The 25867-nt window shown below is 45.2% G+C and overlaps 1 protein-coding gene across 1 annotated transcript; it reads left to right on the top strand.

The window, feature by feature from the left end:
* The first annotated feature begins 4597 nt into the window (after positions 1–4597).
* On the top strand, positions 4598–25864 carry LOC147014920 (von Hippel-Lindau disease tumor suppressor-like). The gene is made up of 3 exons (XM_085853391.1): positions 4598–4898; positions 19670–19807; positions 21750–25864. Exons 1-3 carry the CDS (start codon positions 4640–4642, stop codon positions 21932–21934), a joined length of 582 nt encoding a protein of 193 aa, XP_085709517.1. The 5' UTR covers positions 4598–4639; the 3' UTR covers positions 21935–25864.
* Positions 25865–25867: the final 3 nt, after the last annotated feature.

Below are 25867 nucleotides of genomic sequence, written 5' to 3'. Positions count from 1 at the left end.
CCACTGCGCCAACACCAGGCTACATAATTGAGAGTGCATGAATATAATTATTTTTTCTTCCACATCCCAATTAGCGCTTGGCCGATATTAGCAATGTTTTGTTCAGGAATTTGCAAATTTGAGTCACAGTATTTACCAACTACAGTATGTGCTGTGTCCAACCAAACAATCATGAGTAGCTTCCACCCTTGTTTTGGGGGAATTTCAATAAATAAATTTTAAAAACACTGTTGCATTTATATGAACATTTCAAGGAGATGTGCACAAACATTAATATTTATAAACAGCTGCGTGTGATGGGCGGAAAAAACATTTGGCTCGGTAATTTAGATAAAACACGTTAATATGGCAAACAGCTCAGAAATCTGGTGTTATTTCACAACAACGAGTTCAGGGAGATGGAGCACGAACCACTCGCTCAGGGCGACGGAGCACGAACCACTCGCTCAGGGCGACGGAACACGAACCACGAACCACTCGCTCAGGGCGACGGAGCACGAACCACGAACCACTCGCTCAGGGCGACGGAACACGAACCACGAACCACTCGCTCAGGGCGACGGAGCACGAACCACGAACCACTCGCTCAGGGCGACGGAGCACGAACCACGAACCACTCGCTCAGGGCGACGGAGCACGAACCACTCGCTCAGGGCGACGGAGCACGTACCACTCGCTCAGGGCTCAGGGCGACGGAGCACGAACCACTCACTCAGGGCGACGGATCATGAACCACTTGCTCAGGGTGACGGAGCACAAACAACTTACTCAGGGTGACTGAGCACAAAGCAGTCACTCAGGGTGACTGAGCACAAAGCAGTCACTCAGGGTGACTGAGCACAAAGCAGTCACTCAGGGTGACTGAGCACAAAGCAGTCACTCAGGGTGACTGAGCACAAAGCAGTCACTCAGGGTGACGGAGCACGAACCACTCGCTCAGGGCGACAGAGCACGAACCAGTCACTTAGGGCGATGGAGCACGAGCCACTGGCTCAGGGCGACGGAGCAGGAACCACTGGCTCAGGGCGACGGAGCAGGAACCACTGGCTCAGGGCGACGGAGCACGAGCCACTGGCTCAGGGCGACGGAGCACGAGCCACTGGCTCAGGGCGACGGAGCACGAACCACTGGCTCAGGGCGACGGAGCACGAACCACTCATTCTGAATGACGTGGCGGGCAAAATCATCTGCAGTGAGTGAACGATTTGGTCAGAAGGACCTAGTGTGGTACTGCTATTACTGTAAGGCGTTTGGCAAGTGGCTTAAGCACTCCAATGAAATGGTTGATGAGGAACGGTCGGCCAGGCTGTCGCTGCATATCATATAGAATCCCTTTAATTTAAAGCCAATTTTCACCGTGCATGCAGCATTTAATGAAATAAAATGAATTCATTCAAATAATGACTTTATCCACAGAAGAGTTGCAGCTTAATACAGAACAATGCTGGAGACATCACAAAGTTAAATTTCCCATGAAATAAACATTACAGATAATCCGCCATCTTGCCTGCTAGTCTGTGCATGCATTACGTGATACATCAGTTTGGGGTCTGCACAAACGTTATAACTCATTTTAAAAACAGAGTTTTTTTCACCAGATTTGCTTTGAATTCCTGGAGAGCACCTTCTGAACCCTCCGAAAATATAGACACAGATCTGGAAGACGCCATGGATAGGCAGTCCCTCTGGGGGACAGAGAGCAAGGTCAAGCAGTGAATGCATTAAATCATATAGCTCAATTAAGTTCTTTAATTTTGTTATGTTCCTAAATTTTTCGTTCACTCAATAGAATTCTCCAAACGGTAAAACAACATAAGTTTGATGGTTTGGAAATTTCACATTTTCTTGTGCATGTGTGGAGAAGGAGGGACATATCCGTGCTTGGTTAAAGGAAATCGGTATATCGGCTTAGTTATAAGACTTGTTATTTCTTCAAATTATCAGATTTCACAACAGATTTCGACACGTATTTAGCCTGGACAATATCCAATCCTCAAGACCGAAATAATCTTTTAATCATATACTTTAATTAGACCACGAGAGTAGATCGTGGAAAATCGTCTCATATAATGAATGAAATCACTCCAAGCTCCTAATTTGAAAACGATGGCACTTACAAAAGTGATGTATACAGCGATTCATAGTTATGATGAACTGGCATTCGATAATATGAGTGAGGAAAGTGAAAAAAAACTATCGATATGAAATTGTTGCGGCCTGTTTCAAGTCAGGGCATGGTTGAGAGGGCCAAAAACACATGGCGGCTTCAGACCCCAGTGAGGTTACCCAGAAAACGCCTTAATACCCCAGAGAGCGAGGTGGCCGAAGATTGCATGATGAAGTTTATAATAAAATAAGACCGTTAATTATATTAAAAAAGGGGGTTTTAATCAACCCAAACACACACTTTTCACTCTTGAACTTCCTTGGAGTTTCCTTGTATGCATGCAAGATTTCAGGCTGCTAGGTTTTATGGTTTTGTAGTAATGGAGGAGACACACTGACACACACTTATTAGTGTAGAAGATAAATATTTTTATTCACTTGTTCGAAAACAAGAGGCTTGTATTATGTAAAGCCATTGTACAACCAACACTGGAGTACTACAATATAGTTTGCTTCAGCCATTGTCACACCTTGACGTTTTAGCCAGTGTATGGCAAGGTATCAAAATGGATGTAAAACGCTGGCGTTTTATACACGAGTATCCAGATTGGTCGAACCACTTTTGCATGTAGACGATATAGAGCATGAGAGGTGAACATCCCTTGAAGTTTAGGACGCTGTGAAGACTGGCACATAAGCTATGTCTTGCATCTTTCCACATGCAAAACCCACAAGCCCCGACTCAAATATCGATAATAAGTCTCCAATTTCAGGAAAACCCATAAGCCCTGACCCAAATATCGATAATAAGACTCTAATTACAGTAAAACCCACACGTCCGAACCCAAATATCGATAATAAGTCTCCAATTTCAGGAAAACCCATAAGCCCTGACCCAAATATCGATAATAAGACTCTAATTACAGTAAAACCCACACGTCCGAACCCAAATATCGATAATAAGACTCTAATTACAGTAAAACCCACACGTCCGAACCCAAATATCGATAATAAGACTCTAATTACAGTAAAACCCACACGTCCGAACCCAAATATTGATAATAAGACTCTAATTACAGTAAAACCCACACGTCCGAACCCAAATATCGATAATAAGACTCTAATTACAGTAAAACCCACACGTCCGAACCCAAATATCGATAATAAGACTCTAATTACAGTAAAACCCACACGTCCGAACCCAAATATTGATAATAAGTCTCCAATTTCAGGAAAACCCATAAGCCCTGACCCAAATATCGATAATAAGACTCTAATTACAGTAAAACCCACACGTCCAAACCCAAATATCGATAATAAGTCTCCAATTTCAGGAAAACCCATAAGCCCTGACCCAAATATCGATAATAAGACTCTAATTACAGTAAAACCCACACGTCCGAACCCAAATATCGATAATAAGTCTCCAATTTCAGGAAAACCCATAAGCCCTGACCCAAATATCGATAATAAGACTCTAATTACAGTAAAACCCACACGTCCGAACTCAAATATCGATAATAAGTCTCCAATTTCAGGAAAACCCAAAAGCCCTGACCCAAATATCGATAATAAGACTCGAATTACAGTAAAACCCACACGTCCGAACCCAAATATCGATAATAAGTCTCCAATTTCAGGAAAACCCATAAGCCCTGACCCAAATATCGATAATAAGACTCTAATTACAGTAAAACCCACACGTCCGAACCCAAATATCGATAATAAGTCTCCAATTTCAGGAAAACCCATAAGCCCTGACCCAAATATCGATAATAAGACTCTAATTACAGTAAAACCCACACGTCCGAACTCAAATATCGATAATAAGTCTCCAATTTCAGGAAAACCCAAAAGCCCTGACCCAAATATCGATAATAAGACTCTAATTACAGTAAAACCCACACGTCCGAACCCAAATATCGATAATAAGTCTCCAATTTCAGGAAAACCCAAAAGCCCTGACCCAAATATCGATAATAAGACTCTAATTACAGTAAAACCCACACGTCCGAACCCAAATATCGATAATAAGTCTCCAATTTCAGGAAAACCCATAAGCCCTGACCCAAATATCGATAATAAGACTCTAATTGCAGTAAAACCCACACGTCCGAACCCAAATATCGATAATAAGTCTCCAATTTCAGGAAAACCCATAAGCCCTGACCCAAATATCGATAATAAGACTCTAATTACAGTAAAACCCACACGTCCGAACCCAAATATCGATAATAAGTCTCTAGTTACAGTAAAACCCACAAGTCCGAACCTAAATATCGATGACGAAATACAAAGTGCAGGTGTTCGCCGTCGGAGTATCATTTTCCAAGTCCCGGACTCGGCCCTGACAGGATGTGACGTGTTATGGACATTTTTAATGATTCCATTTTTAAATGTTATGAACTTCCAATCAGAAGGACTCAATGACGATTTTGACGTCACTCCTCCCACGTCGCCGCTCTGCTGACATTGATAATAATAATAATGCCCGCCAGGTAGTTATTCGATCTGAAGTGACCTTTACGCGGCGATGATCTGCCTCGGAGGCGCTTTGTACAATTTAAATTACGTCATTTCGTTTGCCTCTATGCGCGGCTTGGAAGTTGGTGTTTCGCAGGGATCCGGCCCAATGCTTCTGCGATCCGGACCGAGCCTTGTTCGTTCCTTTGTCGTTTTCTGTAATGCGTCGTCTCGGCGAGTGCGGCCCGTGTGGCTGAATTATAAAGGCGAGCCGCAGAGCTATCCTGACATTCTTCCGCATCGTGCCCGAGCCATGCACACCTACGTTGGTACGTGTTCTGGATTCGGGTGGTTCCGCAACGAACGAACGTCACCACACACACACACACACACACACACACACACACACACACACACACACACACACACACACACACACACACACACACACACACACACACACACACACACACACACACACACACACACACATACACGCACGTGCACGTGCATGTGCGTGTGTGCGTGTGTGTGTGTGTGTGTGTGTGTGTGTGTGTGTGTGTGTGTGTGTGTGTGTGTGTGTGTGTGTGTGTGTGTGTGTGCGCGCGCGCGCATGCACACAGATACATACATACACACACACACGCACACACACGTACTTGCACATGTATGTATACATACACACATACAAATCACACACACGTGTATACATACAAATCACACACACGTGTACACATATACACACATACAAATCACACACGTGTGTACACATATACACACATACAAATCACACACGTGTGTACACATATACACACATACAAATCACACACACGTGTGTACATATACACACACACAAATCACACACACGTGTGTACATATACACACACACAAATCACACACACGTGTGTACATATACACACACACAAATCACACACACGTGTGTACATATACACACACACAAATCACACACGTGTACACATATACACACATACAAATCACACACGTGTGTACACATATACACACACACACAAATCACACACACGTGTGTACATATACACACACCCAAATCACACACCCGTGTGTACATATACACACACACAAATCACACACACGTGTGTACATATACACACACACAAATCACACACGTGTACACATACACACATACAAATCACACACGTGTACACATATACACACATACAAATCACACACACGTGTACATATACACACACACAAATCACACACACGTGTGTACATATACACACATACAAATCACACACGTGTACACATATACACACATACAAATCACACACGTGTGTACATATACACACATACAAATCACACACGTGTGTACATATACACACATACAAATCACACACGTGTGTACATATACACACATACAAATCACACACGTGTGTACATATACACACATACAAATCACACACGTGTGTACATATACACACATACAAATCACATGTACACTTTCCTTCACCCTTGTTCCTGATTTTTCTGGTTTATCAGAAACAGCCAGTTGTATGACAGGAAGCAGCATATTTGCTTACCTGTGAACTGTCTCGTCTGGGTTCCATTCCTGACCGGAGTGCATGGTGTCAGTTTGGTGTTTCATCGGTAGGAAGATGCACCACAAGGTGTACGGTCCCTACCACTTGAAGGAAGATGCATCACAAGGTGTACGGTCCCTACCACTTGTAGGAAGATGCATCACAAGGTGTACGGTCCCTACCACTTGAAGGAAGATGCATCACAAGGTGTACGGTCCCTACCACTTGTAGGAAGATGCATCACAAGGTGTACGGTCCCTACCACTTGTAGGAAGATGCATCACAAGGTGTACGGTCCCTACCACTTGTAGGAAGATGCATCACAAGGTGTACGGTCCCTACCACTTGTAGGAAGATGCACCACAAGGTGTACGGTCCCTACCACTTGTATGAAGATGCACCACAAGGTGTACGGTCCCTACCACTTGTATGAAGATGCACCACAAGGTGTACGGTCCCTACCACTTATAGGAAGATGCACCACAAGGTGTACAGTCCCTACCACTTATAGGAAGATGCACCACAAGGTGTATGGTCCCTACCACTTGTAGGAAGATGCACCACAAGGTGTACGGTCCCTACCACTTGTAGGAAGATGCACCACAAGGTGTACGGTCTCTACCACTTGTAGGAAGATGCACCACAAGGTGTACGCTGTAACCATGTTCTAACCATGTCTAGCTTGTCAGTCACCCTCCTTCCTCCCCACCCCAACAACCAGGACATTTATGCCTTTTTTTTAATGCCTCCGGTGACGATGTTGCCGGTGACATGGTGTTTTCGGGTTGTACGTGCGTCCGTCCGTACGGACATGCAAATTTTCTGTTTTCTCTGCAACCACTTACCCGATTGACACAATTTTGACCACAGATGCCACTTGTCATGTAGAATTTTTAATGATAATTATGACGTCATATTGTTGTGGGCCGGGGGTTGGTGGCAATAAACGACCACCAGATGGAGCAGTGCAGTCATCTCCCACCGAACACCCGGAATTTAGGTCGTGACTCTCAGATAAGTCCGAAAGGTCACGGGTCCCTTAGCGGACCGTGGTCGCCAATATTTCGATGGCGTGGGGGTAGGGTTAATTGTCTAATTTCAATATACCTAAGTACCCACGTCGTCTACCTACCGAGGAAACCACACCCTCGGCCGACAATGTCCGAACCGAGTCGCTATCACCGACTCAGATCCGGCGTAACCGAGCGGAAGCTACCAAAGCCACGCCAGACCAAATGAACAATTTACGGCACGAACGGCTTCACCAATTCTGAATATGCACCATGCTAGGCTAATGAAGGAAAGCACGAACAACGAGCTGGAACATTTACAGGGGTTTATTTATAACAATAATCGGGGAGGGGGAGCAGAAAAAGAGCAGAGTTATCACGAATAAAAGAAAATGTAATTTACAAGGAAGGGAAAACGCATACAATTCTACTTACAGACGGGGCCCACGGGCACACACACACACACACACAAAAGAAACTGGACCCCGTGGGTCTATTCGGTAGAGCCGGGCTGGGGTACCTGTCCCGCCTCGTGTGGTCACACCGTCCCCGAACCACCACAGTGGGACTCGAACCCACGAACTTGGCGTTGTCAGCACCAAGACTACAGGCTGCTCAACAACGACCACAGACCGTGCCACACTCGCCACAAACACTCTGTCTGCCGTCCTCTCGTCTCTTTTTTTTTTTTCTCGAGGTGGGAGGGTTCTTTCCTCGCCACTCGCCTCCTGATTGGACGAGGCCATTGCGCGATCCACTGGCCGTCCCTCATTGGACAGGCCCACGGTAGGCGGGGCAACTCCCACCTATCTGAGGCGATGGAGGCTCCGCCCACACCTTCAGCCAAAAACACGTGGGCAATGGTGACCAGTGGAGCGAGATGACGGCCCGCTGTTGTTGTTGTTGTTGTTGTTGTTGTTGTTGTAGTTTATATATAAATTCTAACTATAAAATAACTCTTGGCGCACACACACAAAATTCCCATTAGACAGAAGGAAGGATTCCAACTATAAACACGTACTTATTGAAATAACTCAGCTTAGGGACTGCCTGTCTGTCTGCGTGCAAATGGCTTCCAGATTCTAAACCGCAGCATTGAAAAAAATTGAAACTTGGCAAGCGGCAACTACTCTGCATGTGGAACAAGAGCGATTTGACGATGACGTCATCGGTGAGGTGGTATCCCGGTCAAAATCTGACAAGAACGCTGCATTTGATCAGCACGAAAACTTGTGAGGTTGATCGAGGGAAAATTTTCAACACAGAAAAAAATTATGACATCATCCGTCATGTGGTTTGTTAGCCATAATGTTTGAGAAAAAAAAAAAAAAGGAAAAATTTTTCTCCAGAACCACTTTACTGCACACAAATGATCGACTATCCATGCTGAATAAAGTTTGATAACTATGACGTCATATGTCACACAGTCTGGCAGCTATCTTGGATTTACCCTCAAACCTTCAAAAATCTTCTCGACAGATCGAGTGGAAATTTCACAGACATGTTCACCATGAGCTGGGTATACCTGGGGTCATAAACAATAATTTCTGTCACGTCGTTTGGCGGCCATGTTGGATTGAAGAAAAATATAAAATAATGTTTTGTCTGGAACCGCTTTTCCGATCGAAGCAAAATTTACTAAGCATCATCAAACCATGTTTGGATAGAAAAACAAACCTTATCCGATCAAAACGAAACTTCACACACATGATCCTCCACCAAACCTTGGGCAGAGTCCAAATTTTCAATGCCATTGGTTCTGTTGTTTGACAGCCATATTAATTTGAAAACCGAAAATTAAAAAACCCTTTTCTCCAAAACTGTGAAACAGATCATTATGAAACGTGTTGCGTTACATGGAGCAAGGGCAGTGAATCACAACTGCAAAGTTTCGCATCGATTGCTGTAGCAGTTTCCGAAATATAATTTTTTAATATATTCCTTGAAACCAATGTCGCTGCCACACCACGTGACTGATGATGTCATTTTAAAGTCAAATGTATGCAGCAAGTGGATCATCACTGCAAAGTCTCGCATCGAAAGGTGAAGCAGTTTCAGAGCAATAATTAATTTTTAATTTGATCGACGCAGCATGGGGAATATTGTTTGAAAATTTCAACATCGTTCGTCACATGGTCTCACAGCCATGTTGGATAAAAAGCCTTTTCTGATCAACGCGATATTGTATTTGAAAAGTCCACGGAACGAGTGTTTAGTCTTCAGGAGACTTCAGTGTGTTAGAGGGTTAAATAAGTTTATTTTAAATCTTAAATTTAAAATATGTCCTTTGTATGTTGTACACAAACGAAAAGAGTAATTTTGGTTTTCGCCGGACAGAAGGATGTAATGCCCATACACACCGCCCACAACACTTTCTCAGGGACTTTTCCAGTTGAGCTTTATTCTTTTGACCGTCGTCACAATGAAATATTTCATTATCTAGACGTAGTCACAATAAAAAAAAGTTGCAAATCTTAGGAACTCTTTGATCCCAGAGTCACACAAGTATAAAGCTCCTGTGTGAAGCAGCATGATATCCATGATGACGTCACACATCTTAAGCATCCGAAAAGTAAAGTATTGTTACGGCTGTGGAAATTCGCAAACCACCATTCATGGCCCGTAGGTGAGATATCTCTAAGTACATGTGTAGTTAGCCCCAAACCCGTTGCATAGAGGGAATTTATGCGATTCATTCGGGCTGCGATCCTTTGAGTTAGGCGTTTTTCTGTTCTATCTTTATTTTGAACCAACCACGTCTCAACCGCCATCACACAACAACCACCTTAACCACCACACCAGCCATCATCACCAACTACAACCACGCTCCAACGCTCAGACAACAACAACAACACCAACAGCCACGACCTTTACCTTCACAACTCAATTCCGCAAACATCGCATCACCGCCATTCCCAACGGCACCATAACCATCAACCACCACCGAAAACCCTCCACCACCTTCACCTCTCTCCTTCTACGGCCATTCCCGCACCACCTGTGAACACTGGGCGTCGGGCTGTCTCGGGCCCGTTCGGCGATTGGTGCCGAACGCACCGAGCGGAGAGCGCAAATAGCGGCCTTTCCGAGGGAAAATTCGGATCAAGAACGCTACACGCCCACTTTTCCTCCGTCCAATTAGCAAGCGCAGGGCGGCTTGGCCCTGCCTCCAGGCGCGTCTGTGTGAAATCGATATATGCAAATTCTGGGATCAGGGGAGATTCACGCCCCCTTTCCTCCGACCAATGGGTGAGTGTGGCTCCGCCCCTGAGGTCATCCTGATCCGGATATTTGCATATTAGCTGTCCTACCGGCCTATAAGAAGGCGAGCGCAAGGCGAATGAAGTCAGTCGAGTCGGGTGGCGAAGTGATCGGTGTGGCAGGAAGAGTCGAGTCAGTTGGCGAAGTGATTGGTGTGGCAGAGAGTCGAGTCGGGTGGCGAAGTCATCGGAGTGTCATCGAGTTGGGTTCTGGAGTCGGCTGAGAAGAGTTGTGGGAAGAGGCCAAGGAGTTCAGGTCCGAGGCGAGAAGGACGGCGGTCGGCGACGAGGTCGCGGTGTGGGATCGCTCGTCGCGGGACCCAAGCCAGCCAGCCATTCTCCCTCCCCCAGGGCATAAACAATTCCCCCTTTCCCACGTGCTGAGATAGTGCAACAAGGGGGCCCCGTTCCCACCCCACTCCAAACGTCGTGCCAACGAAACCCGCCAAGCAGCACGGGGTCGGGGCACAGCCACGCGGCCACATCTGCGGCTTGTCCGCCAACGCGTCACGAGGACGTGGGTAGGACCCCCCCGGTCTCGCAGGCCTGGCCGCTCCTTCAGGTCACGCACACATATTGGCCTACAGGCCTGTCTGCCCCCTTGTCTATGAGGGTGGCTTCTTTCCTTTGCTTTTGAGTAAATGTGTGTTGGCGCCGTCTGTAAAGTAGAACTGTATAAGTGTTGCCGTGTGTGTGCGTAGTCGGTAGTAACTCTGCGTCGTTGTTGCTTTTGTTTTGGTTGCTATATGTGCATTTTGACTGTTTGGCTGTATATGTGTGTTTTCCGTGTGCCGGGAAATAAATGTGCTTTGTGTGAACTGTTTTCCCGTTTCGCTTCGTCTTTTCTTTATTGACCCTCCATCCTGCTTCACGTAAAGGGTTCGTAGTGGGCTTAAGACGCCCGGTAATTAATCAGAACCGTCGAGGCCGACGATAACACCGCTCGGTTATCACTGGAGCACGGAACGGACCGCTTAAGCGGTTCGTGTCCGGAGTCAGCCTGTGGCGTGGTACGATCGCCCGGTCAACCATCCGCGCAGGTACTTAGGTAGATCGAATTTGGCGATCAACCCTATCCTGCGTGGGTGGGCAATTGGCATGGTCGTGGTGAGGTTAAACCCCCACCCGTGACTAGCTCCCGGTGTTGTTCGAGAGGGTCACGACTGAATTGTCCGTCCGGTGGGCGACGCGGTCGCGATTCGAGTGACGTGGCTGTCAGCACGCCGGCGGGCGCAAATTCGCAACAGTATTAATTATCCTCACTACAATTCATGGACCGGTGTTTGTGTTTGCTTGTTTGATGCTTTACTTCTCAAAGTTCTGGCCCAATTACATCCAAACTTGCTACATAGGATCTGCATAACCGCAGTTAATGTGTAGGGGTGTTTTTATCTTTGCCGGTGGTCTTGGGGTGTGGGGGGGGGGGGCGCAAATTCTCTATGTAAATGTGTATCATGTATCATCACCTCCAGCTGGGGGTCTTACAAGTCTTTACCATTTGCAATGTACAGTATTCCTGTCACCATGTTTGCCAGTCCAGTGAAGTGTTTTGAATTACAAGCAGTAGGTATGTTTTTGCTTCTTGCATGGAACTTCGTGGGTTATTTATTTTTTCTATACAGAGGTGTCACTTGCCGATGCACCACCCAAATAAAACCATGCGTCAGAAGAACATGTTGCATGCTTGGAACAAGATCGCCTGTCGGGCGGGTACTCTGCTAGTTTCAAATAATTGATCAATCGCATTGCATTTGTTATTTTATGGCCTGCCAGGATAGCTGAGACTCATAGGATTGCACAGTTGGCTTTGAGCTACCTTTCCAGGGCTGGAATCCCGACCCAGCTGTAAACTACCACCCTGGCGTTTGGCATGCAGGGCAAGGCATCAATCGGAGGGACGTTAAACTGGAGGACGTGGCGTGTTGCGTTTGGCACTGTCATTTCCAAAATGAATAAAATAATGAGGGAACAGAATGAAACGGCTGATGAACGTCATCATGGACTTGCATGGGAAGTGGAAACAAAAATAATGAGGAAGGAGAATGAGATGGCTGATGAACTTCAACACAGATGTGCACAGGATGCAGCAAGAGAAAGAATGAGATGGCTGATGAACTTCAACACAGACTTGCACAGAATGCTAAGCAACAAAGACGTTGAAGCGTAATGTGTGCTCAGCAAACACACATCATCAGCCGTCCTGAATCGGATGAAGTACATGATATTATTGTCCAAGAGCATAATTGTGGTTCCATGACTTCATCATGTGTGTACCATCCTGCGATACATTTCACAAATTAATCAACAGGGAAAGTGGATGGATTTACACTTTGTAACTCCAAGAGAAAGTCCAATTACCTCCACTATTTGCCGTACCTGCTCGAATGCAACAACTTTATCAAGGTAACGATGGAAAATATCACAACTTCCAAGACAATGTCTGAAATAGCAATTTGCCTAAATTGCTCCAAACACAGCCATTTCAGGTATCTGTGATTTATAAACAAACTATTTCACATGTGCATGGACATGTATTCACATATGATGTGTTTACATGTTATGTGAAGGAAATAAATTGTGTATATTACACCATTTCTGCATCTGATGAATTGCTAGTTCCCATTTTAGAAGAATCCATGTGAAGCATCAAACTCGATTTTCAAATGTCATACATGTCTATTATAATAAGCTTATGCTGTTTCTCTGTCCCACCCTGAAATATGGAAACACTCTTCGGAGAGAAAATAAATGAAGTAAAAGTTTCTTTAATTTAATCCAAACCTACAGGAAAACTCTAAATTTTTCAATCAGACAAAAATTTTAACCTGCGCAATGTATAAGCAACTGCCTGGTGTGCTGCAAGGCTGGTGTGCCTCGATCGCTCCCGATATATTTTTTTTATTGTCTTTATTTTCCTTTGCTGTTAAGATATGTGATGATTTTTGAATTTAACACTACATACTCTATATGGTGTATATAAATAGCCTCATGTTGTCTGTCTATCCTCCCCATGAAACGGAAACAATCCTCGGAGAAAAAATAATTACTAAGTAAAGGTTGCTTCAAATGAATCCAAACATATGGTGAAATGAAAATATAAAAAACAAAGAGTGGTGGGCTTGGGATCTGAGGGTCCTGAGTTCAAATCCCACTCAGCTGTTGAATTAATACCAGGTAGGGTTGGCTCTGCCCGTCATCCTTCTGAGGTCGGCAAAATGAGTGCCAGCATGCTGGAAAACTGTGTCGGAGTGGCGACCCGTCCAGGATTGTGCCTAATAGCCAAGGAGACTGTTTAGGCAGCACCAACGCTCTGCGCAGAGTATGGTCCCGATGGATGGATGGGTCACCAGTGTGACGAGGGATATATTGGCCAACATGTGGCTTGAATGGTTTATCGCATGGATGTGCTATGTGGCACTTAAAGGCCCTGTCACACCTTGACGATTTAGCCAGCGTATGCCGATCTATGAAAAATTTGTCTAAAACGCTGGCACGCGTCAAATAAGTTATGGGTACGTTTTGTATATGTTAAGACCACGCTGAAAAACACTGCCATAAGTGGTAGTACGCTGGCTTTCAACGTTGAACTTTTGGGTTTTTCCTCAAATTTTTTCATGCTTGAAATTTTACGACGTATGCCGGCGTATGACTCACACGTTCCGCTACGCTGGCCATAAGTTGAAGGCACGTTATGCGATCGTTGACACACGTCGAAGCACGTTACTTGTAAGTTACTCATAAGTCGAAACGCGTCGAGGTAATGTTTAGCGTACCCGAAACTTATTTCTAACCTATGAGTAACGTTTTGTAAGCACGCTACACGAACGTTGTTCACACTTTGCAACACGTTACTTGAAAGTACTACGACTACTACTACTACCTGATGTCAGGTCAGGTTCGATCTGTGACCTGCTACAGGTACCATGTAAACCTGTACTAACCTGTTCCATGGTCGGGTTGTCGGCGACTAAACCGTCTCCCCCACCAGGTTTTCTGGTGAGGGGGGTGTTTGGATATGGACACCCAGCAGGATTAAAAACAAAACCTGTCAAAGGGCGGAGGAGCTCCTTGTGAGCCAACGGCCATCCATATCTAGTGCCCAACTGTGTCTACAGACGTCCTCCTGCAGTTGGGTTACTTCTTATTAGGAGGTTGGTGGCAGGATTTGCACTCCGGCCACCGTAAAACCCTTCATTCCGCAAAACGCAAAAAAATCTGAAAACCCAATCCGTGGGAGTAACTCCTGTGCTGCTTCCCTTCGCAGGGCAGCTCACCAGATGACGGGATTGGGGCAAAGCCTTCGGGACCCCCAATCTTTGATGATAGGAGGGAAACCACGGGGTAACATCCCTGGGTCAGATTGCGGGAGAGTGTGTCGGAGTGGTGCTGAGGTGTCGTCCACCAGACGGCGGTCTCCTTGGGTTAACCTTAAGCGGTCCCTTCGGGTGGGTGCCTGGAATGTCCTATCCCTAAGAGAGGATGATCACCTGTCGTCTGTTATCATCTGAGCTCAAGCATTTGGATATCGGGATTGCAGCTCTCTCTGAGGTTCGGAGACCGGATTGCGGCGAGATAATGGTGGGTGGTTACACCTACTATTGGTCTGGTCGCTCTGATGGTTACCATACCCAAGGAGTTGCTGTAGCTGTGTCCAATAAGCTGACCCCAATGATAATTGAGGTAACACCGGTCAACGAGCCTATTATGAGATTAAGGATTCGTCACTCCTTAGGTGTCATTTCCCTGGTCTCTGTTTATGCGCCGACTGAGGTGAGTGATCTCACCGTGAAGGATGCATTCTACGCCACACTCGAGTCTGTGGTTGATCAGTGCCCCAGACGAGATACACTTCTAGTCTTGGGGGATTTCAATGCATCGACTGGAACTGATAGGGATGGTTATGAGGTGTGTGTTGGTAACCATGGGTCAGGAACTATGAACCAGAACAGCACTAAGTTCCTTGACTTTGCAAGAAGTCATGGACTTAGGGTGGCTGGTTCATGGTTTCAGCGCCCACAAGCTCATCGCTGGACTTGGTATTCCAACGCTGGCGGTGTGGCAAAGGAGATTGACCATGTCCTCATTGACAGTCGTTGGAGGATGATCCAGAACTGCAGGGTCTACCGGAGTGCTCAGTTCCTCAATACTGACCACAGGCTTGTTGTAGCAACTCTAAAGCTGCTCCTTAAATCCTGGAGAATGGTACCATCCCAGCCTCGGCTGGATGTTGCCAAGCTCAGGGATGAGAGAGTAGCTGAGGAGTTTGCGAACAGGCTGAGTGGAAACTTGGGGGGTCTGGGTGCTTTGGGGGGTCCTGAAGAGCTGTGGAGCGCCTTCAAGACCACCGTCCTTGATGTTGCCGGTGGATGTCTTGGAGCTCACCGCAGGGCAAAGAAGAATTTTGTCTCTCAAGGGACACTGGATACCATTGACCAGAGTCGCAGGGCCAGGCTGAATGGCAGAGCTGAGCTGTTCAGGGAGCTGAGGCGTAAAACTGTACGTGCACTGAGGGTGGACAAGGAGGCCTATGTGCGAGGAATCTGTGAGGGGGTAGAGCATCACCTGTGGACAGGTGATTCTCGTCCCGCTTACAGGGGAATTCGCGCATTACGTTCATCCAAGCCCATCCCTCGGAGCACTGCAATTCGAGCAGAGAGTGGTAGGCTCTTGACAGAGGAGTCTGAAGTGAAGGCCCGCTGGGCCGGTTGCTTTGAGCGGTTGTACCAGGCTGATCCCCCAGCTGTCGAGTTGGACGTCAGGGGTGTTACAATCCCTGTTGCTGACCCTCGAATCAACTGTGGTCCACCTTCGCTTGTGGAAACATGGGCTGCGGTGAACCAGTTGAAATGGGGCAAAGCTCCAGGGATCTGTGACATCCATGCTGAACTTCTCAAGGCTGGTGGAAATGCTGCACTCGTGTCGTTGCATGCAGTTTTGTGCTCTGCCTGGAACACAGGCATCATCCCAACTGACTGGAAGAGGGGCCTTGTTGTCCCTCTCTGGAAAGGGAAGGGTGATCGCCAAGACTGCAACAACTACCAAGAGGTGACCCTGCTCTCAGTGCCGGGCAAGGTCTTTGCTCGGATAATTCTTGATCGGGTTCGCCACCATCTGCTTGAGCACCAGCGTCCAGAGCAGTCAGGCTTTACACCAAAGAGGTCAACGATTGACCGTATCCTTGCCCTTCGTGTCCTCACCGAACGCAGATGAGAGTTTCGGCAGGGGCTGCTTGCAGCCTATGTTGATCTCTGTAAAGCGTTCGATTCAGTGAATCGGGATGTCCTCTGGAGGATTCTTGGTCTTCGTGGGGTGCCACCAAAACTGATCAATCTGATGTCTGAACTCTACTCTGGTACTGAGAGTGCTGTGAAGTGTGGTGGTACCATCTCTGACTTATTTCCAGTTGTTACTGGAGTTCGTCAGGGATGTGTACTTGCCCCCACACTTTTCAGCACTTGTATGGACTGGATTTTAGGGAGGATGTCGGAGAGATCAAGTTGCGGTGCATCGTTTGGGAATGTCAAGATCTCGGACCTTGATTTTGCAGATGATGCAGTCATCTTTGCAGAGACTTTAGACATCCTTTTGGGGGCCCTCGAGGTGCTGAATGAGGAGTCAGAGCCGCTGGGATTACGGGTTTCTTGGGTCAAAACTAAGATCCAGGCTTTTGGTGACATCTTGGATGCTGCTGTCCTGTCTGTGTCTGTTTGTGGTGAGGATGTTGAGGTCATTGAGAGATTCACTTACCTTGGCAGTGATATTCATGTATGTGCTGGCTGCGAGTCAGAGGTCAATAGACGTCTGGGTCGGGCCTGGGGAGTCATGGATTCACTGGATCATGGGGTGTGGAGCTGCCGGTACCTGTGCGGGAGGACGAAAGTCCGAGTCTTCAGGTCCTTGGTATTTCCAGTCTTGCTCTATGGGTGCGAGACTTGGACTCTGACCAAGGATCTGAGACGGAGACTTAATTCCTTTGGTACCAGGTGTCTTCGGAGAATCCTTGGCTATCGCTGGTCGGATTTTGTGTCCAACGAGCGGTTGCTGAGAGAGACTCGGATGAGATTTGTTACCTGCATAGTCCGTGAGCATCAGTTGCGGCTGTATGGACATGTGGCTCGTTTTCCTGACGCTGATCCTGCTCACCAGATTCTCTCAGCGAGGGAGTCTCATGAGTGGAGGAGACCAGTGGGCCGACCACGTGCCTCATGGTTGCAGCAGGTTGACCATCATCTCAAGGAGATTGGGATGGGCCTGGTATCTGCCTGGGGGATGGCCAGACGGAGGCCCCTGGAGTACCGGCGGAAAGTGGACGCAGCGACGCGCTGTTCTGGCACATGCTCCCATACCTGACCTGACTACTACTACTACTACTATTACTACTACCAACATCGACATCACTAAATTCTCTCGAACGACTACTACTACTACTAACTTCGACATCACGAAATTCTCTCGAACTACTACTACTGCTACTACTACTGCTACTACTACTACCAACATCGACATCACTAAATTCTCTCGAACTACTACTACTATTACTACTGCTACTGCCACCGCTACTGACATTGACATCTACTCAACATGGAGTCTGGAACACTGACGGGTTCCTCTTGTGAAGCCCATTTGTATATACCAATTCCCCTAAACGCTGCCAATACGCCATTATACGGTAGCTGTAAGTTAGAAACACGTTCAGTAAGTTCTGTGGTCGTCTGGAAGACGTCAATCAAATTAGTCTACATACACCAATGTGTGTTTGAGATACGTTACACATAGGTTCAAAGCACGCTACACATAGGTTCAAAGCACGCTACACATAGGTTCAAAGCACGTTACTCGTAGGTTAAAAATTAAGTTTCGGTTATGCTTAGCATTACCTCGACGTGTTTCGACTGATGAGTAACTTACAATTAACGTGTGGCCGACGTGTGTAAACTATTGTGGAGCGTGCCGAGAACTTGTGCCAGCGTATGCGGAACTTGTGAGCCATACGTCGAGTACGTCGTAAAATTTTCAGCATGCTTGAAATTTCACGACGTACTAGACGTACCACGTAATATGCCAGCGTATTTCATTGTTTTTCATCGTGCTCCTAACGTATACACAACTTACCCAGACCGTATTCGACGTGTCCCAGCGTTTTAGACACATTTTTCACAGGTCAGCATACGCTGGCTAAATCGTCAAGGTGTGACTGCGATGTTGACACTTCCAATTTTCAGGCGGTTATGATTTAAATCTGTGTGCGGCAGGTTTTTAACAGAGAACGCGACGAGTTCGTCGGCGATACGTGCAGCGCGCTATGACTAAGTTAAACTATCGTTGGGCATAGGTTGTGAACGCCGACAACACGCGAAGCATTCGTTGGTATAAGTTATCTATAAGACAACGAAACGTTCTGTGCCCGTTACTAATACGTTATGCATACGACCAAAACTTTAAAAAAAACCTCAAAACTTCAGCGTACGCCAACGTTTTACGTGCATTTTTATACGTTGCCATTCCTAGCTAAAACGTCAAGGTGTGACAGGGCCCTAAGGTGCACATGTTGAGGTAAACTGAAGAACACAAACTTTACGAATTCTGGGACAAAATGCAAAAAAAAGTTGTCGTTGTATTGATCTTTTGGTTTGGTGGTGATAAAATAAAAAATAGAACAAGACTTTGTGAACAGCCTATACTTCGTTCATAAGCCTATTATCTTCATATAACCCATGGTACGTTTACCCAATCAAATTATTTGAATAAATTAATAAGCTGTTGAATCCATTTTACTCTCCCCTTTTCTTTAAGCGCCGGGTGCATCGATGAGAACAACTCAAGACATTCCGTATTGAACCTCCCAGTTTTAATCTATTTTAAACAGCACAATCATAAAAACATTCCTTTTTCTCTGTTTTTTTTTTTAAATCTTGGTATTTTTGCCACTGGTTCTGCTCGTATTATAACGTCTCTGAGAACCCATGATATATTGGGCATATTTATTTATTTGTTGCTTCATCTTTTGTTTATTTTTAAAATCGTTGTTCAGACATTTTGTGTGTTTATTTATTGCTTTATTTCCCTGCAGTTGGAAAACAAAACTTTGCATCAGATGTTTGTTGAAATGCAGCTTCTTTGCCTTTGTTGAAAATCAAATTGGTTTGACTCGAAGTACTTTGTCCGATAAACTTAGAGCCTGTAATGTGGTGGCCAAGCACGTCTCTGTATTCGAGTGCTAGTTGATGAAGAGTTCTATTTCAATCGGTGCACGTTTCTCTTGTTTGTGCAGGACATCCATGGTTGTTCAGAGATGTTGTTTCGGGTGACAAGCTTCTTGTAAATGGGAAGGAAGTATTTTTCCCTCCGCAAGGTGTTGTTGAGCAGGATGGCAATGTCCGTTACATCCCTATCCACATTACCCTACCAGGTGAGTTGTGGCGGATGCAACCACAAACATCCCAATACTTTTCGTTCTCTTTGCTCTGGGATGCTCAAGCCATGGCCCGCCGTTTTCATTATGTTTTTGGGTTGTCCGTCTCTCCGTATGTACGTCCGTCCGTGCTAATTTTCTCTTTTTTCTCTGCAACCGCTTATCCGATTGACATGAAATTTTCACCAGCGGTGCGACTCCTCACGCAGAATGTTTTAATGATAATCATGTCGTCATAAATCACATAGTGTGGCAGCCATGTTGGAAAAAAGGAAAAACTTTGGACCTCTATCTTTGAAAGTAGTCTCCATGGGAAAGTGTACAGTCAACCCCCGCTTTATTCGCCAATCGCGCCCCCGGTTCATCGCGGGTTTTCCCTTGGAACGTAACTAATTTTTTCTGCGGATTCCCCCGGTACATCGCGGTAATGATATATAAAATATAAATTATTTAAGCAATAAATAACGCGTGGTGCTTGACCAGTCACACAACGCACGAGACAAAGTTTCGCTTGTGAACTTCGAATATTTTCTACGTTTTTTTTTTTTTCTCCAAGCCCCACGATGCCGCCCAAACGCCCTGCACCTTCTAAGGCTTCTGGCAAGGAACCGAAGCGCCAGAGGAAGGTCTGACGCTCCAGGAGAAGGTTAAGGTGCTCGATATATGCTTCAGGAAGGAAAAAGGTTTGCCGCCGTTGGACGAGCACTGCTCGTACCCAGCACCTCAAAACCGACCAGACCAGACGAGTCGATCTCCGGCACCTCAAACCCAATCACTGCCAAACCGACCAGACCAGACGAGTCGATCTCCGGCACCTCAAACCCAATCACTGCCAAACCGACCAGACCAGACGAGTCGATCTCCGGCACCTCAAACCTAATCACTGCCAAACCGACCAGACGAGTCGGTCTCAGGCACCTCAAACCCGATCACTCCCAAACCGACCAGACCAGACGAGTCTTTTTTGGGGAGGCATCCATTCATCGCGGATTTTCACTAAGTGTGGGGAGGTTTGGAACGTAACCCCCGCGAGAAACGAGGGATTACCGTATTATTTTTTTTTTGGACGTCACAGGTGGCTTCGTTATGACGTCATACTTGCATGCATGAAACGCTTTATCCGATCAGTATGAAAATTTTTGAGGGTCACTTAAGGCTAAATTGTATCCGGGGGACAAAAAAAAAAACTGACGTCATTGGTCATGTGGTTTGGCAGCCAAATAAATTTTAACATAAAAACATTGAAAAATCTTCTCTTAAAAGGTTGAACTGATCGAGGTGAAACCTTACAGGTGTGATGATGATCGCCTATCCCTGAGGAACAAAAAGTTCTCCACCTGTGATGTCATCGGTCACATTGTTTGGAAGCTGTTTTTTTTGAAACATAAAACTTAAAAAAACCTTCTCCAGAACGGCTTGACAGATCGAGGGGAAACTTCACCCACATGTTCCCCAAGCCTTGGGGATACCTGGGTGTCCATGAATCATTAATAGGTCACATGGCCTGGCAAACATATTGGATTGAACGATCTAAAAAAAATTTCTCTTGAACCGCTTCATTAATCGTCGTGAAACGTCACAATTGTGATCTCGTGTTCATGCGGAATAGAATTATTTAATATTTTACATATGGTTTCAGGGATATAAATCAAACTTGGTACAAGTATGTATAATGATGTAATAATATGGGTGGAGGCATATCTGGCAACATTGAAGTGTGTCTTAGTTAAGAATTGTATTGGGCTCAGGTGCTTGAAAAAGGAAATCTTAAAAAAAATTCAGTAGAAATGGCTCAAGCCAAATAAAATTCTTTACTTTGCCTGTGATTAGCTGCTTCATTTGCATTTATTTGCTTGCCTATTTATTGATTAAAGTTCACATCGTTACTTGTGAGTAGGGGATTTTCATGTCCGCATCCTTTTCTTTACCCCTCCTCCAGTGTACTCGTTGAAGGAACGGTGTTTGCAAGTAGTTCGCGTGCTGGTACCAAGCCGCGATTTTGGGAAGCTGAATATCGCTCACACTCTGCAGGAAGAACTCGTAGAAACACCTGACTTGCACCAAGAGCTGGCTCAGCTGTCACACCTTTCCTCACCAAGAGCCACAGAAAGGCTTGAATATTAACCTGTCCATGCGTTAACATTTATCCCTCACTTTGCACTCTCTTGATGTTTTTGATGGCATAGAAGGTTTGGCCAACAGCACTGGTAGCCATGTACATACCAACATGCCCATAATTTACCTTGTTGATACGGATGTCCAAAAGAACTGAGCCATTTTCCGAATTTCCGATAGATATAGATATATGTCAGCCGGTGAATGTGACCGTTTAGACAGAAATGCAATCAAGTACGACTTGTACTTTGGTGTAACCATTTCTCCTGTCATTTGTATTCTCATTTGTTGAGTGTAATCTGTAAAGATTGAAGTTGGGATAAAAATGTCCAAACCCAGATACATTTAGATATAGGATATTGATGTGTTGCTGCAAAATGAGGATATTTGTTCGACACGTAGGATTTTTGTGCTATCGATTCTATTCCACTAGGTCAAGCCTAGAATCAAAAATGTACATTCCGATGTAACATTCTCTTGGGCTGGAAATCAGGTGCTGCTGAAACAGTCTCATGTGATGGAATGCACAAGGTGGCTTGCCATTGTTTTTGCAGTGAAAGAGCAGAGATCGGAAATTTGGCACGGGCACCAGCTTACGGTTAAATTTTCAAGTGGTCTCATCATGTGTTTCAGTGCACTCGTGAATGCAAGTGGATGGGACAGCTTGGTTAACCTAGTATAAAGGACAGCACTGCAAAGCACCAGGGTAGCAGTTTGTAGTTATTGTTTTTTGGTGACACTGTGTTGGGAGTAACCTGAATTGTGCTTTGCATAAATGTTTTTGTAAAAAAGACCATGTCCTTTCGATGGCACTGATGCTGCCGAAGCAATAGTGGAAGGGAATGCACTGGATGGTTTGCCATTGCATTATCAGTGGTTGTATTTAGGGGTTGGAATTTGTATGTTGGACAGGATGCCAGCACACAGTACTCTCACCTCTTCTTTGCAAGACTCCTTGGGATATTTAACATCCACAAGCAGCAAATGCTGGGAGATTGGGCCTTCCACTAAACCTCCAACCTCCCAGGGGAAAAAACAATCCCTTTGCTGTAGTTACTTAGTCTTGTCGTATCTCATCGTTCCAACGATACCAGTTTTGCCTCGCCCACCTGACATTGTTCTAACACCCTACCTGTGAAATTATAGCCTGACAAATTATAGCTTAAGTGGGAGTTGAACCCAGACCTGACAGTGGTCAAAGGTGAGGATGCTATCTGAGCCATTCTGTCATCTAAAGGCCCGATCACACCTTGACGTTTTAGCCAACGTATGCCGATTTTTGATTTTTTCTAAAACGCTGGCACACGTTGAATACGTTATGGGTAAGTTTTGATAACATTGAGAGCACGCTGAAAAACAGCCATACGTCGTTGTACGCTGGCTTTAAACGTTGTACTTTTTGGTTGTCCTCAAATTTTTTTATGCTTGAAATTTCACGACGTATGCCGGCGTATGACTCGCACGTTCCGCTACGCTGGCCACAAGTTGTATGCACGGTCTGCGATCGTTGACAGACGTCAACACATGCTACTTGTAAGTTAATCATAAGTTGAGACACGCCGAGGTAATGTTTAGCGTACCCGAAACTTATTTCTAACCTATGATTAACGTGTTGTTGGCACGTTACGCGATCGTTGCCACACATCGACAGACGTTACTTTTAAGTTACTCATAGGCTGAAAGACGTCGGTATAATGGATCGTCCTTGCGTCAGCGTCCACGGCCACGGCCAGGACACTTATTTGCAGAATTCTTCAAACTTTTCTTCGGCATGACGAGGATGTTCACACTTCGATGTCTAGCTTGGCTATGATTCCAATTGTCCATCGGCAGCGTCTATTTAAAATAGTCGAGTTTGAGCGTTTTAACACGTTCAGAAAAAAACGCTTCAAATTTCCAAACCCCAGCGTCAAAAAACAAAGGCGAGTGACAGCAATTTAAATCGTTCATTGTAAACAATGAAAATAGCTGAGTGGTACCGTTTAAAAGTCGTTGAGTGTAAAAAAAAATCCAATTGTTGAGCGCAAGCGTCTACTTTCAATAGTGGAGATGCAGCCATTTAAATCGTTTAGTTTATCAGTTAAATCGTTAAACGCAAGGACGATCCATCATAACCCACACCCTCCCCCTCACACTCACCTACTACTGCCAAACATGAACAAACTACTACTAATACTAATACTAATACTGATACTGATACTGATACTGTTACTGCTGACATGGACATCGACTCAAAAAGGACTCAAACACTGTTGGGTTCCCCTTTTATGAGCAGCACTTTTATATACCAATTCCCAAAACCGCTGGGAACACGTCTTTATATGGCAGTTGTAAGCTAGAAACACATTCATTTTTTTTTTTGTCGACCGGAAGACGTCATTGGAATACGTCTACATACGTCGATGTGTGTTGGGACTACGTAAATAATTGGTTCAAAGCACGTCAAACATAAGTTAGAAATAAGTTTCGCGTAAAAAAAGACATTACCGCGACGTGTTTCGACTTATGAGTAGCTTATAAGTAGCGTTTGTGGACGTGTGTAAGCGTCCACATATCGTGTGTACAACTTATCCCCATCGCATGCGGAACGTGTGTCATACGCCGAGTACGTCGTAAAATTTTGAACATGTTTAAAATTTCTTGACGTACTCTACTTACTACGACGTATGATAGCGTACTTTAGCGTTGTACTCACGTATACCAAACTTACTCATACCGTATTTGACGTGCCCCAACGTGTTAGACACATTTTTCTTAGGTCGGCATACGCTGGCAAGATCGCCAAGGTGTGACCGCGATGTTGACACTTCCATTTCTACGGCAGTTATGATTCGAATCGTTGTGCGTCAGCCTTTTAATAGGCTACGTCACGACATCGTCGGCGATGCGTGCAACGCGCTATGCCTAAGTTAGACTATCGTTGGGCATCGGTTGTGTCGGCCGACAACAGGTTCAGCATTCGTTGGTATAAGTTATCTATAACACAACGAAACGTTCTGTGTCCGTTACCAATGCGTTATACATAAGACCAAGTCGTTATAAATACGTCCGAATCTTTAAAAAAAAAACATCAAAAGTTCAACGTAAGTCAGCGTTTTACATACATTTTAATACATTGCCATCACTGGCTAAAACGTCAAGGTGTGACCGGGCCTTAAGATAGAATTAGTTACTCATGTAAATAAATAAATAAACTATTTTTTTTTTGTCATTTCATGTCATCGTGTCAGAGAGGTTTTGAAGATAGAACCCATGAAGTCAGTTGTCTAGTACTTAAATCTGCCATTTTACAGTGTGTGTGTGTCTGCATGTACATACAGCAACTCTGAACGGTGCAGAGTACCAGAAGGGGTTTGAACATAGGACACAGGAACATGGCATCGCCATGATGATCCACCAGCCTGTTCTCTTTCTCTTTGGTTTTGTGAGTTGTCGAAGGTATCAGTTTTTTCAGTTCAAATGAAGGAGAAGACACAAATATGATCGAGGTGAGCTGTGTAGTGTCAGTGAAGAAAGATCAATCTGTGCTTTGAGTTAATTTGATAATTTAACCATCTGCAGTACTCGGTGATCGGAACATTGCACAGGTAGGATAGGCAAAATGGCCTTTACCTGTGATTTGCCTTGAGTATACTGCCCTCGAACTGTCGTCGCAGCTACGTTAACATGAGGCAGTATCTCACGTTATTTGGCGTATTACTTTCACGCCTCCTTTAAAGACCCCACGTAACCATCCCGTAGTTGCTCTTTCAAATCCCAGTGCAAGCCACATGGATAGTTCATCTTCGTCATCTCCGATACCGTCGGTGTTTGAAACGAGGAAGTGTTTGGGATTTTGCCTCATTTCATCAGGTTTATTTTGCTTGTTGTTCAAGTTTTTGTTCATTGTGTTGTTCTTCATGATTTCCATGCCAGCATTAAACCCTTGCTTTAATACCACGG

This window comes from Eptatretus burgeri, chromosome 13, assembly GCF_056783735.1.
Source record: "Eptatretus burgeri isolate ZD-2024b chromosome 13, Ebu_testis_v1, whole genome shotgun sequence".
Classification (NCBI taxonomy): Eukaryota; Metazoa; Chordata; class Myxini; order Myxiniformes; family Myxinidae; genus Eptatretus; species Eptatretus burgeri.
The sequence above is the reverse complement of the archived record's forward strand: the minus strand, read 5'-3'. Positions and strand labels throughout refer to the sequence as shown.

Bases quoted from the DNA above. Each gene is read 5' to 3' on its own strand.
- LOC147014920 (XM_085853391.1), top strand. From the start codon at position 4,640: ATGATCTGCCTCGGAGGCGCTTTGTACAATTTAAATTACGTCATTTCG. The intron at 4,899-19,669 runs GTACGTGTTCTG...TTGTTTGTGCAG, and splicing joins AGCCATGCACACCTACGTTG to GACATCCATGGTTGTTCAGA. The intron at 19,808-21,749 runs GTGAGTTGTGGC...CCCCTCCTCCAG, and splicing joins TATCCACATTACCCTACCAG to TGTACTCGTTGAAGGAACGG.